Here is a 15279-nt window from a genome sequence, read left to right as displayed (position 1 = left end):
AAGCAGTTTTTTAACACTCAAATATCTCAAAGAATATCTCAAAGCAGCAACGATCTAGTTAAATCATGAGCCTTACAACACCTAGGCACATTTAGTAACAAAATGCATTTAAGTCAAATACTTGCATCTAAAAGAAATGAAAGTTGCCAGCTTGAGTTGGGCAGATAACATCTATTTTTTGCCAAGAAAAAAATCACTTTCTGACTAGAAAAAGTCACAAAGAGAAAATTATACAGAAGGGATCTTAAACAGTCCTGACTCTCTCTCTCTCCCCAGTCTTCTTTCAGGCTTTGTATTTATTTCCCTACTACTCAGGCTTATGATGAAAGCCACCTCATTTGGCCAGATTGCTTCCTAGCATGTGACAACTGACATCAGACACGTGTTTCCTATTCCATATGTCTAATTTCACATCCGGATAGATTTATTCGTGTCTGGCCACTATTCATACTAAGAAAGTCAATAGTTTTTACTAGACAAGTACAGAGGTTTCATGTTCAATATGGAGAACCATTTACCTATTTTGCTCAGTCAAGAATAACAGTATTAGCTAATATTTCCACAAAAAGATCTTTGGAAAAACTTTTCTTCTCTGCATATGTATGTAGTGTTTCCTATACACTGAAATACCCCGATTTATCGAATGACAAAAGTCAAGTCAGAGTTAGACCAGGGAACTTTATTAAAAGCTCCCATCTTGGGGCCCCTGGGTGGCGCAGTCGGTTAAGCGTCGGACTTCAGCCAGGTCACGATCTCGCGGTCCGTGAGTTCGAGCCCCGCGTCGGGCTCTGGGCTGATGGCTCAGAGCCTGGAGCCTGTTTCCGATTCTGTGTCTCCCTCTCTCTCTGCGCCTCCCCCATTCATGCTCTGTCTCTCTCTGTCCCAGAAATAAACGTTGAAAAAAAAAAAAATTAAAAAAAAAAAAAAAAAAAAAAAACTCCCATCTTGCGGCTGCTTCCTGAAAGAATCAGAGTATCATGTGTTTGCTCTCCCTGTGCGACCTCCCTGAAACATGGGACTTTAGGCACACTGCAAGACACAGTTAATCAAATCCACATGGACTTATCTGAAAGAGTACGGATACTATCTCAGAACATAAATTTGATGGAATGCAGAGGAAATATTTTTTTTTCAGTTTATTTATTTTGAGAGCAAGAGAGAGAGCACGCATGCATGTGTGTGAGGGAGGCAGGGGCAGAGAGAGAGGTAGGAAGAGAATCCCAAGAAATCACGACCTGAACCGAAATCAAGAGGTGGAGCCACCCAAGAGCCCCCAGAGGAAATCCTTACTAGATTAAATACAAACTAGAATGGATGTGAACCAGAACTCCTAGTTATGGAGAAAACATGTGATTCCAAAGAGTTATTAATGACCTTCAAAATGAGACCAACTAATGTTACTTTTTTTTCTTTTTTTTTTTTTTTAATTTTTTTTTTTCAACGTTTTATTTATTTTTGGGACAGAGAGAGACAGAGCATGAATGGGGGAGGAGCAGAGAGGGAGACACAGAATCGGAAACAGGCTCCAGGCTCTGAGCCATCAGCCCAGAGCCCGACGCGGGGCTCGAACTCACGGACCGCGAGATCGTGACCTGGCTGAAGTCCGACGCTTAACCGACTGCGCCACCCAGGCGCCCCCCAACTACTTTTATTATAAGAAAAAGGGTGAAATAGAATACATTAAGTACTTGAAAGAGGAAATTAAGAAAAATAAATCTACGTTAACCCTGGAAGTTTCAGGAACCGTTTATCATCAATGCTTCTCTTGAAAGCAGAATAGTATCCTACCTGTGAGAACGTTGGTGAGACCCCATCTGCTCGGCCGTTGTAAATATAAATAGCACCTCTCAAGCCATCTTCCTGTGGAGCTCCAATTGCAACATCTGTTCAAGGATTTAAATGGCAGAAAAAATGAATTCTTAATAGAAATAATGCAACTCTGAAGACTTTCATGCTACTTAATTCATATCACATATGAAAGTTCCTTATCAAGAAGTGAATACTCACTACACAGAAAACAAACATCACAAGATGCATCCGTCATCATAACAATGTGCAGAATGGTATAAAACAGTCTGTGCATGGAAGAAGAAGAGCAAATGGCTCTGAAAGACACTCTAGTAATGGTTAAGGGTCCAGCCTCTAGAGCCAAACCACCAAATCATGACCCCCAGCAGGGCCCTCTTCTTAACCTGTGTCTCAGTTCCTTCACAGATAGCCTGGGATCATGAGAGAACTCACCCTCAGCATAGGACATAACTCATGTACAGTGCTTAGAGCAGACCTGAGCACATAATAAATTATCATCTGTGAATATTATAACCATAAGAGTCCTTGTTTTGAGCTCTGGGTTTTACTTTATTTGCAAATGACCTCTAAATTCCTGTTCTAATGAAAGTATTAAGGTATTTGTTAAGAACATCTGTATCCACCCACCCATGTATAAACATGCAAACTGGATTTCGGAAACTGAATTTGTTCTGTAAAGTAATGACTACATCATCTTTACGACTTTATGGAGATTCGTATCAGGTTATGATGCCAAGAGAAAAAAGAGTTCATCAACTGACATAAGCAAAAGAAAACAAACTAGGAATGACATGATTGCTTAAGGGCCATAAATATACAACACACAGGAGAAAAATAATTTTCTACAGCTGCAAGAGCATTTCATTAGTTTTACATTTATTTGGGTTTAGTCATAGGTTCATTTACATGCAATGTTTTCTTATTACTTTCATAGAAACCCAAAATACAGCAAGTTTGCTTTCATGATAGTCAATACTTCTTAGTTTATCAGATCTGAAACCTTTTTAACAGCTACGGTGGTAATTGATGACTGCTATTTCAATGAGAATAAATACCTCTTTGATATGATTCTATGCCAAATGTTGTACAATTTCTAATGGCATCTAAAAGTAAATAATAGACATACTTTATATATTGTTTAAACATAATAAGGTTGCGCTCTTTTGACTTGTGCCAGTTATTTTAAATCCTCATGTGCAATTATAACCATTTGTTGATTTATTCAGTGGAAAACTATTGAGCATCTACTGTATTCTAGGCATTTGACAGAAACCAGACATACAGGAGAGGGCCATGAAAAGGGACTGTGGTCTAGCAGGGAAGAAGAGAACGTAAAACCAGAATGAAAGCACCACATATGAGAAGGTGGTAGAAATGAGGAAAGGCTTCACATAGAAGAGGACACCCAAGCTGAGATTCAAGTAATGACAGGTCATAGCCAGGTGAGAAAAAAAAAAAAAAGGGTAAAGGCAGTTTAGACAGAGACAATAGCCTGCATCATGACAGGGGACTAAGGGGCAGCATGGGACACAGGAACAATGACAATGAGTTTGAAATAGCTGGAGCCATACCTGTGCAAACTAAATACTCACAGGTACATAAGGGGAAGGAGTGGGAAGGAAGAGAGAGAAGGAGAGAGGAAGAGGGAGGTAAGGGAAGGAGTGGGGGGAAAGCATCCTGTGGCCACTGAAGGCAAGACCTGTCACAGATCTCAGTAGTCAGGGCTGGTTTATACTTCAACTACTATGGCTACATCATTAGTAAACTAGAGTCCTGGATCTTCATTCTCGATGATACGTAAAGCTAACGAGCCTGGGGCTATGAAGCTGTTGACACACAGAAATTCTCGCAATAAGTCACTAGCACTAGTGATGAAAGGCACAAGTCTTGACACGATACAGATGTGCCCTTTCAAATGAAATATAAAAAAGCCCAAATCAATGTCATTTCAAGCAGAAGACTTGTGGACTATATTCAGTTTTTTTCCTTTCTTATATATAGATCCAAATTCTTATTTCCTATGATTACATTTGGATCTGTTACAGAACATACTAAATGTTAGCAAACGTTACAGGAATAAGGAAAATACGTATTATTAATAATATTTTTTTCATGCCTATCCAAGTCAGTTTGGGACACAACATACAGAGCAAAACACTGACAATTTTTAGAACATTTTATTTCATTGTTAGTGCAAACTGTAACAATTATTGGCATAATCAAAATAATTTTAACATCAGCTAACAATGGAAATAAACACAATTTTATTATAATGCAGGCACTGTAGTAGGGGCTTTTCTCATGTAACTCTTAAACTTTATCAAATAAGTACTTTTTGATTCCAACTTGGATGAGGAAACTGAGGCACAGAGTGTAACTTGCTAAAGGGCACAGAGCTAGGATATGAAGAAGCTGGGATATAAGTGCTGCGGTCTGGCTCCCAGAGCCTGTGTTCACCCATCAACCATGCTCTACGGAATCATGAACACTACAGACTATCTCCAGTGTTTTCCTCTCCTGCAAACTCCTGCAGTCAAAAGAACTGCTCAATTAATGACGTGATAATATATAAACATTTCAGGGGCACATAAATACACAGCTTATACTTCATTATGGCTCTGCTTAAAAAATATTCAAACATACAGTCTAGAAGTCAATGCTCAAGGTGAAAAAACTTAAGCCAAAATATAAGTGGTTTTTCCGTATCAATGTTATGGATGAAATCCAAAATGCTGTCAGTTGTGTCCATCATGTAGGTTTATTCATGTACCTATTCCCTAACTTCCTCACACTCTTGATGAGATTTTTATGCTGGACTCTTGCCAAATTGGTTATCTCCTTAGAAAATGGCCTGCATTGCTTTTCTAAGTACACAGGACATTCAGCCTGATTTTTCCTATTGAATTAAAAAAAAGAAAAAGGACAGGATATAATGAATGCAAAAATAACTTGTCTCCTCTACAAAGCACCACGAAAGTGTGAATAGTAAAGACTTTAAGTCTGTTTGCATCTATGACTGGACGTGGAAGGAAAAAGAACAGGTGAGATTTTCATCCCCTTTCTACACAATCCCACACACTGCCATGAACAAAAAGTAACTTCACCCATCTACTCCAGAATAATTAAATAAGATAGAAGATGCGGTAAAAGAATAGGGAAACAAAGAAATATAAGACACAGGTTCCTTGCTTTCTCACCTAGGCAGATATGGTAGAGAAGAATTAAAAACCTCAGTGAAGAAGTACAACACGCTGAGCCCACTTGCAAATCAGCACAGTCTTGTTAAGATCAAAAACGTGCAAAATGCTTACTCATTGGCAAAAATAAAAGGCTTCCTTGGCCATAAAAAAGAAATTAATCCTGCCATTTGTGGTAACATGTATGAACTCAGGGCATTTTACTCAGTGAAATAAGCCAGAGAAAGACTAACACGGTAGGATCTCACTTTTACATGTGGAATCTAAAAAAAATCAGACTCACAGAAACAGATCAGATTGGTGGTTGCCAGAGTTGAGGGGTAGGGGGAATTGGGTGAAAAGGTCAAGGTACAAACTTCTAGTTCTAAGATACAGTTCTGGAGATGCAAGGTACAGTGTAATGACTAGAGTGAACGATATTGTATCATCTATTTCAAAGTTGCTAAGAGAGTAGATCTTCAGTTATCACAAGGAAAAAAAATTAACTGTGAGGGAATAGATGTTAACTAGACACAAGGTGGTAATCATTCTGTACTACATCCATATATTAAGTCATTCTGTTGTATACCTTCAACTTACACGATGTATTTCAGTCACATCTCAATAAAACTAAAAAAAAAAATTAGAACTGATAAAGTAGAAAAAGATAAGCATGCACTGAAGTGAATCAGCATTAATAGAGTCGCTAAATGTAAATATGAGGTAAATTATAAATGAAATTGTAATAGCACAAAAATATACTGAAATATGAGAAATAATCATTTGAATAGAATCCTAAATCATATAATCATATGTGTTTGAATAGAACACGTAAAGCCATTACCTTTAGGAGTCAAGAGCCGAAGACTTTAGGACACAAAGTGGTGTCTGAAACCTAGGTTCTCACATGCAGTCTGGAAGACCGCCTCGTACCCCCAAGGTCTCCCCTAGTTCCTCTTCCTAAGTCTCATGGACAGAACACTTTCTGTCCTTCACACGCCACTGGAAAACTGCCTGGGATTCTCCTCGCTACAGGAGTAATGTCCATGACCTTTTCACCACTATATCTGATTTTAAGAATTCAGGTTTGTCATTGACATTTTGATGCCACCAAAAAAAAAAAAATCACTTCTCATGTGCACTCACCCATGTTTTAGTACATTCAAAACAGCAAATGGTTTTCCTCAAATGTCTCAATTAAAACAAGATGTATAAGGAATCAGAACTAAGTATCTTACTGAATGATTTTCTTTTTCAAGGAAAGAACTGCATTATCTCATAATATCTATGAAATGTCAAGGTGCATCAACATGGCTTTATCCATAGATATTTATTAGGTAAATTCCCTAAATTTCACCACTTAAGATTTTTTTTAAGGTCTTAATTTTATATTCCATTTGATTTTAAAATTATAGAAAAGGGTGTCACTATTTCTTTTATTTACATTTATTATGGCATATACTCTCCACCTGGCATGGTACATCTGACACAAAGTAAGCGCTCAATAAACATCAGAATTGCTGACTCTTGTGAAATACAGCATAATAAAACCTTATAGAAGTTTTAATGTAAAGCTTACATGTAACCATAACCTTAAAAATATATACTTAATTTCCTTTATTTTTAATAAGATAGTAAAACTCTAGAAATGGTAATATTTGTATACCAAATTATACTCTTACATTTAATAGAGTCCATATATTCAATATGTGATATCTATTCAATGTATATTCAAAGTATTCAAAATATATAGTCAGTAACCCACTAACTTTCTTCTTGAAGACCAACACATTTTATTTTTTTAATGTTTATTTATTATTGACAGAGAGAAAGAGACAGAGGATGAGTGGGAGAGGGTCAGAGAGGGAGGGAGACACAGAATCTAAAGCAGGCTCCAGGCTCTGAGCTGTCAGCACAGGGCCCAATGCAGGGCTCGAACTCACTGACTGCAAGATCATGACCTGAGCCAAAGTCGGACACTCAACCAACAGCCACCCAGGCGCCCCAAAGACCAACACATTTTAAACAATTAGAATGAAGCCTTTTGGTGTAAGAGGTATTAAAAATAAGCGAGAACTTATAGTGCTCCCTCATCTATTTCCTGTATCCAACTCAGTTTCAACTTATTACCATATACCAATTGCTAATGATTACATTAAGATAGACAATTCTGAGCCCTGAAAATATCAAATAATTATTTACTGAACTCTACAAATTGCACACCCTCCTTTCAAACCCATTCATCATCCTATGCACAATTTTACCAGACTTGGTTACCATTCCATATTAGACTGAAAAAAAGTAAATTTTAAGAGGAAAGGCTGGTAGACACAGGTATTTCAACAGCAGGGCTGATATCCAGGCAATAGGCACAGTTATGACAGAACTATCTAGTGCATTAGGGAATGGCTTCCATATAAGTTGGTCAATAGCCAATATTACTGGGTCTTCCAGCTGCCCCTCACTACTGCTAAGCGTGCTCTCCTGCCATTCACCAAATTGTCCCACAACGTAGCACCTGAACAAGGGATGCCTGGCACAACGGGGTCCTCTAGAACCCTGCTCCAGCTCTGCAGCCAGCCTCTGTTGGGTCTTGTCAGTGTCTTTACTGTACACAGAGTTAAATAGCCTGGTCTAATGAGTCTGCAATCAATTAAGAATAATTAACCAGTGAGGAGAAGTCAGGTACAACACCAAAAAGAAAATGAGCTTAGCATAACATTTTGGCTCCATTTTCTACAGAAAGGCAAACAACTTAAAACTCCAATCATATTATCTTCCATGTTCCATTTTAAAAGCAGAAGTCAAGTACCAAATTAGATACTTTTCATTACCTTCAAAGCCATCATTATCAAGGTCTCCAAGATTAACAATAGATTCCCCAAATCTTGCAGCATATTTGTCACTTCCAAAGAGCTCTGTTTCCATTTCGTTCATTACTGCTCCCTAGACAGAAAAGGGGAGAAAAGATGTCATTATAACCCTCTCTGACAACTTTACACATGATTTACTGTTGTAATTGGATATGGATTTTTTCTAATGCTTCAAACAAGTTGGACAAACTACAGACTGAGCTTTAGTACACACATCTCCGTTCCATTCAATAAATATTTATCAAGTATGTCAACACATATAATAGTATGATTAGAGCTCAGAGGACATAAAAATTGTCGAACTCATGATCCCTGGCTTTGAAAATCCAATAAATCATTTTGATAATTCAATTTAGCAAATATTTATTGAGTTCCTACTAAAGGCAATGCACTGTGCAAAGAGGAAGGAGGCGAAGGAGGACCAAGCAGTGTGTGTAGGAGACAGTCTCCCCTTCCTGAAGAAGCCCAGTTACATGGAAGGCTTAGCACGAACACGGAAATGACGGAGAAGCACAGACTGCTTTGTATTATCAAGAACAGCATATCTAACTGTAAAAGCAAGGAGAGATTTCATAAGAGATGGTATTCAAGGAGGCTGTTGAAGGATGGACACAATTTTAATATGCAGAGAATACAATCAGCAAAACAAATTTCCAAAGAATTTGGCTGTTATGAACGGTATGTAGAATGAAGGAGACAAAAAAAAAAAACAAAAAAAAAACAAAAAACAAAACCAAAGTGTTATGGTGTGGAATTTTGAATACTGAGGGAAATTTATTTCCATTTAGGGAACAGGAAGCCACTGAAGGCTTCTGAGTTGAGGAGTTGGCACAACGGAAGCTAGCCTTGAGCCTTATCCTAGCGGCAATGAAACATGGGTTGGTCAACTGCTATCTCTTAAGTTGGAAGATGAGGTATTACAAGGAGACATTCAGGGGCACCTGGGTGGCTCAGTCAGCTAAGCCTCTGACTTGAGGTCAGCTCAGGTCATGATCTCACAGTTCATGAGTGTGAGCCCCTCATCAGGCTCTGTGATGACAGCTCAGGGCCTGGAGCCTGCTTCAGATTCTGTGTTTCTCTCTCTCTCTCTCTCTCCCCCCCCCCCCCCCCATGCTTGTGCTCTCTCAAAAATAAAAGGAAAAAAAAAAAAAAAACAAGGAGACATTCAATAATGTTGCAATATTGAGCCACTGCAGTAACAACTGCCAGACCTCTTTCTAAACTCTGATTATGTCACTCCTTTGTAGTAAGAAAAAAAAATCCATGCGCTCATCATAGATCCTTTCCTCTTCTTAAATAAGTCTCTTCATAATCCCCTAATCACACAGGTTCTTTTTCTTCTGATTACGAAATACCCTTCCACTTTTATTTTCCAACCAAACAACTCCTAAACTTAAATTCTTTACTCTCATGTTTGTGTCTTTTCTAGACTTGAGGTCTTAGAGGTCAGAACTAAGATTATTCTTAGCTATTTCCATAGGTTTTGTTACATTTCAGATATTTGCTCAGTGTTTTTTTTTTTTTTTAATGAATCATCTCTGCAGACAAAAATCACTGGCACCGAAAACAGGAATTATTTTATCAGGGAATAAGGGATGAAAAAGCTGGACTCCAAGGGAAATCCTAATTTAAAGAGAAGGGAGAATGGGCTCCAGAGAGGACGAGAAGGTATAGACCTAAAACAATAGAATGGCACTGAAGTTCCACGAAGAGGGTTTCAAGAAGTAGTGATCACTCTTCAAGTATTCTCCAGTCAGAAAATGGTGACCTCTGGCGACCTCTAAGAATTATTTTCGTAGAAGCAGGTGGAAGCAAGATTCACTCAAGTATCATTCTCCCTTCAGTTCATTCAGAAACAATTACTGAGCACCTATTTCTTCAGTCCTCTTTCAAACCCTAAAAACACAGCAGTAGAAAAACACTTCCAGGAGAAGATCAGACAGTACCAAGCCAAACCACTGCCAGGCAGTGGTTAGTGCCATTTTAGAGAGGTAACAAATAGGAAGTAGGAAGGGAACAAAGAAAGAATAATCTAGGTCAGAAGGGTTAAAAACCGCAATCAGTTATGAAATTACCCCATGTTCAATAGTGGTGCCTCCAGGTAGGAATGAGAGAAGAACAAGAGGGTAGCCTAACGGGTACAGCTCCTTCCTTGCCCTTTAAATCAAAGGAACACACTTTATTTGTTTTTCCCATTAGGATTGCTTTAGACTTCAATGAGGAAAAAAAGATCACATACTGCCTTATTTTAGGTGTATAGGATTACTTTTTAAGCTGTTTCCAAAAGTTTAGTTTATAAAGAGAAGTATGCATGATGAGGATGTAGCTAGTATAAGATGACCATTTATGAGTAGGGGAATGTGAAATATCTGTGCAAAAAAACCTAATGCTTGAGATCACTGTTAAGGAGATATGCATGATCACTTTGTCGATGATATGCCTTGACTATTAAATTTAAGTGGAAACACAGTCTAGGGAATCCCAATTAACAACTTTGCTGCTCTGTATTCGGCACTTTGAAAATCTTTTAACCGTATAAGACTATTCACTCTCAAATCATAAAGTGTTTAGGCCAGTGCTTAATATAGGACCTTATCGAATGCTCTAAAACCATTGATTAAGACTACAAATACTTTCTTGAAACAGATTTTACTTTGTTGAATCCTAACTAAAATTGCTGTGCCTTAAGAAATTAGTCACTTTTCTCACAATTCCGTTCTTTCTCTTAAATCAAAGGAACAGACCAAGAAGACTCCATCAAGGCCCTATCAATTCTTTGTTTTTATTTAATGCCAAGAAGACAGACTGGCAAGATAAGGTCAACAGAACTCTTTAAATTGAATTGTGAAGTGGTTAGTTTCTACTCCACAACATCTCCCATAATTTATAACTCAACCAGAAGCAGTAATTACTTACTTGTACACCTACTGTATCTACTTTGGAATGAACCATGCCCATTTTTTTAAATGTGTGTTTATTTTTAAGAGAGAGACAGGGAAAGAAGGACAGAGCACAAGCAGGGGAGGGGAAGAGAGAGAGGGGGAGACACAGAATCCAAAGCAGGTTCTGGGATCTGAGCTGTCAGCACAGAGCCCAATGTGAGGCTCAAACCCACCAACTGTGAGATCATGACCTGAGCCCAAGTTGGATGTTTAACTGACTGAACCACCCAGGTGCCCTTTATATTCTTCAATTTTTTTTTTTTTTTTTTAATATTTCTGAGACAGACAGACACAGAGTGTGAGCAGGGAAGGGGCAGAGAGAGAGGGAGACACAGAATCTGAAGCAGACTCCAGGCTCTGAGCTGTCAGCACAGAGCCCAACATGGGGCTTGAACCCACCAACAGTGAGATCATGACCTCAGCCGAAGCCAGACACTTAACCGACTGAGCCACCCGGGTCCCTCCCTTATATTCTTATATCAAGAATATCATCTACATAAATTGTGTAAATTAACATTTTATCCAAACACATCTTGTTTCCTATTCTTTTCAAATAAATAAATTAAAAACATTTTGTACTTTATCTTCTACTTCTGATAATATTTGTAAGCAAAGACATTCACTACAGAACCAATAATAAATCTACATTTTGAGGGATAGATAAAAATCATTCTTTCAAATGAGATTTGCATTATAATAAAACTAAAAGAAACTTTACTTGAAGTTCAAGATGTCAGTAGAAAAACACCAGAACAACTAATCTCCTACTTCTGGAATGTCAAAATGGGACCGCTTCCCATCCACCAGAATGTTCCATTTCATTTTTAGAGCATTAGTACAATAGCAGAGTTTCTACTTTCATCGGTAAAATAAGCCTGAGAATCTATAGCCTCAGAAGCCTGAACTAACTTCAGTTTGTATCATAATATCATAGACGGACTGCAGCTGGTGAGTGATTGGACTTACTGAGCCAGAGTTGATATACACAAACACTCTGCCTTCCTCCCTGATGATGCTCTGCATGGGAGCTCCCACGAGGAGGTCTGAGAAGCCGTCTGCGTTGAGGTCCACGGCACAGACAGAAGCTCCAAAATAGGAGCCAAGCTGCCCAAAACAAACCAGATCCCGTCACCAAGAAAAGCAGCAGGGTGATTCACGAAAGCCCTCGGTGATACCAAAGGTGGAGACATTACCTTTTTACCTTTCATTTCATATAAGATGTTTAGTTCTCTGGCCTCGATGCTGAATATGTATGCCTGCAATTAGGAACAGAGTTAGAAAAACTAAGACTGCTATCACGTTAAAAAAAAAAAAATCCTCAGGTGATCAAAACATCAACGTTCACAACTTGTAACTGCCCAAAGAGTTAAAAAAAAAAAAAATCCTTTTGGGTGTAATTCAAAAGCTTTAGGGAACCACATTCACATTAATATGCCTTCCTTGAACTATCTTCTCAGGGACTACGGTCTTAATCCCTTAGAGCACAAAGTGCTGTTTGCCTCACTTTCCAAAGTAAGGCTCAGAAAAGTTTAGTGATGTCCACACTACAGTGGAACAAAAAATCCAGAACCAGAAAGAACATCTGATTCTTTCTGGTCTTACACAAAACATACAGCTCGCTCAATATCCCTTCACCTAGAAACGTGGTAACCAGTAAATATATTCCCTAGACATCTTGAGATCTTTTTCTTTTTCCCAAAACAATTTACTCACAAGAAAAGCCTCTGGGGTGCTCAGGTGGCTCAGTCGGTTAAGCGTCGACTTTGGCTCAAATCATGATCTCACTGTTCATGAGTTTGAGCCCTGCATCAGGCTGCATCGGGCACTGTGCTGACAACTCAGTCTGGAGCCTACTTTGGATTCTGTGTCTCCCTCTCTCTTCCCCTCCCCCGCTCACACTCTGTCTCTCTCAAAAATGAATAAATGGGGGCGCCTGGATGGCGCAGTCGGTTAAGCGTCCGACTTCAGCCAGGTCACGATCTCGCGGTCTGTGAGTTCGAGCCCCGCGTCGGGCTCTGGGCTGATGGCTCAGAGCCTGGAGCCTGTTTCCGATTCTGTGTCTCCCTCTCTCTCTGCCCCTCCCCCGTTCATGCTCTGTCTCTCTCTGTCCCAAAAATAAATAAACGTTGAAAAAAAAATTTTAAAAATGAATAAATGTTAAAAAAAATTTTTTTAAAGAAAGAAAAGCCTCAATTTGACTTTCAGAATTTTCCTTTAAGCTTTTCTGTTAAATTTAATCTAAAAGCCATACAACTTTCACCATGAAAGGCAGTGCACAGCTCATCATTTTTAGTTTTCATTCCTTAGAATTTTTGCAGTTTCTCCTTTAGTATCTCATTCTCTCATGCAGTTTCCTTGAAGTTTTGTCAAGAATTAATGTAAAAATGTAATTCTTACTTTACCAATCTGCTCATGTTGAGGGGCTCCTCCAACTACTTCGGTAGTATGCGGACTCCGAAAATGACCAGCTCCAACTGAGTAGCCTTCAAAGAAAGTGGACAACAACCATGGGAATCGTTATTTGCAATGGGTAAAATATATCATCATAAATCCATTCACAGAATCAAAGGAGACTGAATTCCAAAGACTACACTAAACGGTTTTAAGAATATTTAGCATAGCAATATTCAAAACTGTTCATTTATCATATGCTTTAAGCAATTATTAGTCTGTGTTATGAAGCTAGGCACATGGCTTTCATTTCCAAGTCCTAGAAATTAAAGAGAGCACTTTTACATCTGGTCTGTTGGTCTCTATGTAGTACCAGAATATGCTAGCTTCTAGTATTACAAGTGAAATGTTTTAGAGATCTAAAATTTAACATGTTAAACTTTAAGCAAAAACTCCCTAAACTTCAACTCTTTTACCATGGAATCTTCCTACAGTGATCAAACCGTATGAGGACACAAATGGTAAGATATTTTGTTATAAGACAAAAGGCATAATGCTAAGTTATATTTTTTATAATACTTCAAGATATACTTCAACCACAAACAATTAAATGTTGAATTGTAAGCAAATTCCCTCTGTTTGAAAAAGAATTCTTACTGTATGAATGGGAAAAATAACACCGCTTTTTCTTATTGTAATTATTTCTGAGTATAGGTTGCTTACATTTGAAGCACATATGATTAACAAATCTGTATTTTCTAAAAAGCTATGGGAAAAGCATCCCTTTTTACTGTAACAGGAATCAATGCTGAGAAATCTTGGGTTTCTGTAGAAATACAGACTATAAAGTGTCCTACTACACAGGATGAGGAGGCAATGGAGGGGGAGGAAAAGGAGAGGAAGGAGAAAGACAAGAATAAACGCTGGGAAATATTTTCTAAGAACATATGAGGCTAAGGTCAATGAGCTGTTTTTAGATCCGTATGCTTCATAATGTTACTCATTGTGTAGAATGCTGTCGATAGCCCCACTGACTTTCAGCTGGTCCTTTAAGAAACTACACTTACTCATACATGATTCAATGAATTCGTGTCGAATGCCTATAAAAGTTCCTTGGTGGGTGCCTGGGTAGCTCAGTTGGTTGAGTTTCTGACTCTTGATTTTGGCTCAGGTCATGATCTCATGGTTTGTGAGTTTGAGCTCCACATTGCTGTCAGCACAGAGCCCATGGAACCTGCTTGGGATTCTCGCTTCTTCTCCTCTCTCGCTGTCCCTCCCCCACATGTTCATTCTCTCTCTCTCTCTCTCTCTCTCTCTCTCTCTCTCTCTCAAATAAATAAACTTAAAAACAAAAGTTCCTTGGATACGGTAAGCACTCAATAGATGCAACCTTTATGATAACATGTTTACTGCATCAAGATACAAGCTTGTAAGAGTAAACTAAACCAGTTCTCTAGTCTAACAAGTAAATATTAATATTTAACATAATTACAATCATTAAGTTAAAGTTTCTTCGATTATACCCTTAAAGTGACAGTTTATGAACTCTTTAATTGCTATTGGCCATTTTGATCTTTTGAAGAGACTAGTAATCATAAGTAAGAGAAATAGTATCTGTAAGACCTAGAGGACTGGAGTTTGTCCATTTTTACAGTACCTAAATAACTTCCAAATTTTACTTCATTATCTTTGTCTAAAAAAGCCTTGTACTTATTTGTAGTTATATTGTAGACAAAAAGAGAGCCAGTCCAATAAGATGATCCTGGGGCTCCCATCACAATTAAATCCTGTAAGAAAAAAAACAATTTATCATCATTTCAAAGTTTAATCCACTCAAAACCTCCTCCAAATATACATTTTAAGTAGTGACAAGAATACATTTTGATAATACATTTCTAAAATCTGAGCATTTTATGAATTTAAAAACATATCAGAAAAAAAGCCAGAGAAGCTAGCTAATGAATTTTCACCTACAAGCACAATCTCATAGAAGAAACTCTCCCTTCACACTCATCAGTGAACCTTAAAATTGAAGAATCATGGAATACTAGAGAAAGCTTTTGGGAGACAGGTAATGTGGTTTCTAAT

General features: G+C 38.1%; 1 protein-coding gene across 1 annotated transcript in view; it reads right to left on the bottom strand.

Moving 5' to 3' along the window:
* ITGA4 (integrin subunit alpha 4) overlaps nt 1–15279 on the bottom strand; it is a 95098-nt gene that overhangs the window by 56743 nt on the left and 23076 nt on the right. The window contains exons 6-11 of the mRNA XM_043577206.1: nt 14849–14978; nt 13198–13283; nt 11994–12056; nt 11767–11904; nt 7820–7931; nt 1789–1883 (exon numbers count right to left, since the gene is read on the bottom strand). Coding sequence (XP_043433141.1) covers nt 1789–1883; nt 7820–7931; nt 11767–11904; nt 11994–12056; nt 13198–13283; nt 14849–14978 — 624 coding nt within the window. The remainder of the gene's footprint in view (nt 1–1788; nt 1884–7819; nt 7932–11766; nt 11905–11993; nt 12057–13197; nt 13284–14848; nt 14979–15279) is intronic.

This window comes from Prionailurus bengalensis, chromosome C1 (genome assembly GCF_016509475.1).
Source record: "Prionailurus bengalensis isolate Pbe53 chromosome C1, Fcat_Pben_1.1_paternal_pri, whole genome shotgun sequence".
Classification (NCBI taxonomy): Eukaryota; Metazoa; Chordata; class Mammalia; order Carnivora; family Felidae; genus Prionailurus; species Prionailurus bengalensis.
The sequence above is the reverse complement of the archived record's forward strand: the minus strand, read 5'-3'. Positions and strand labels throughout refer to the sequence as shown.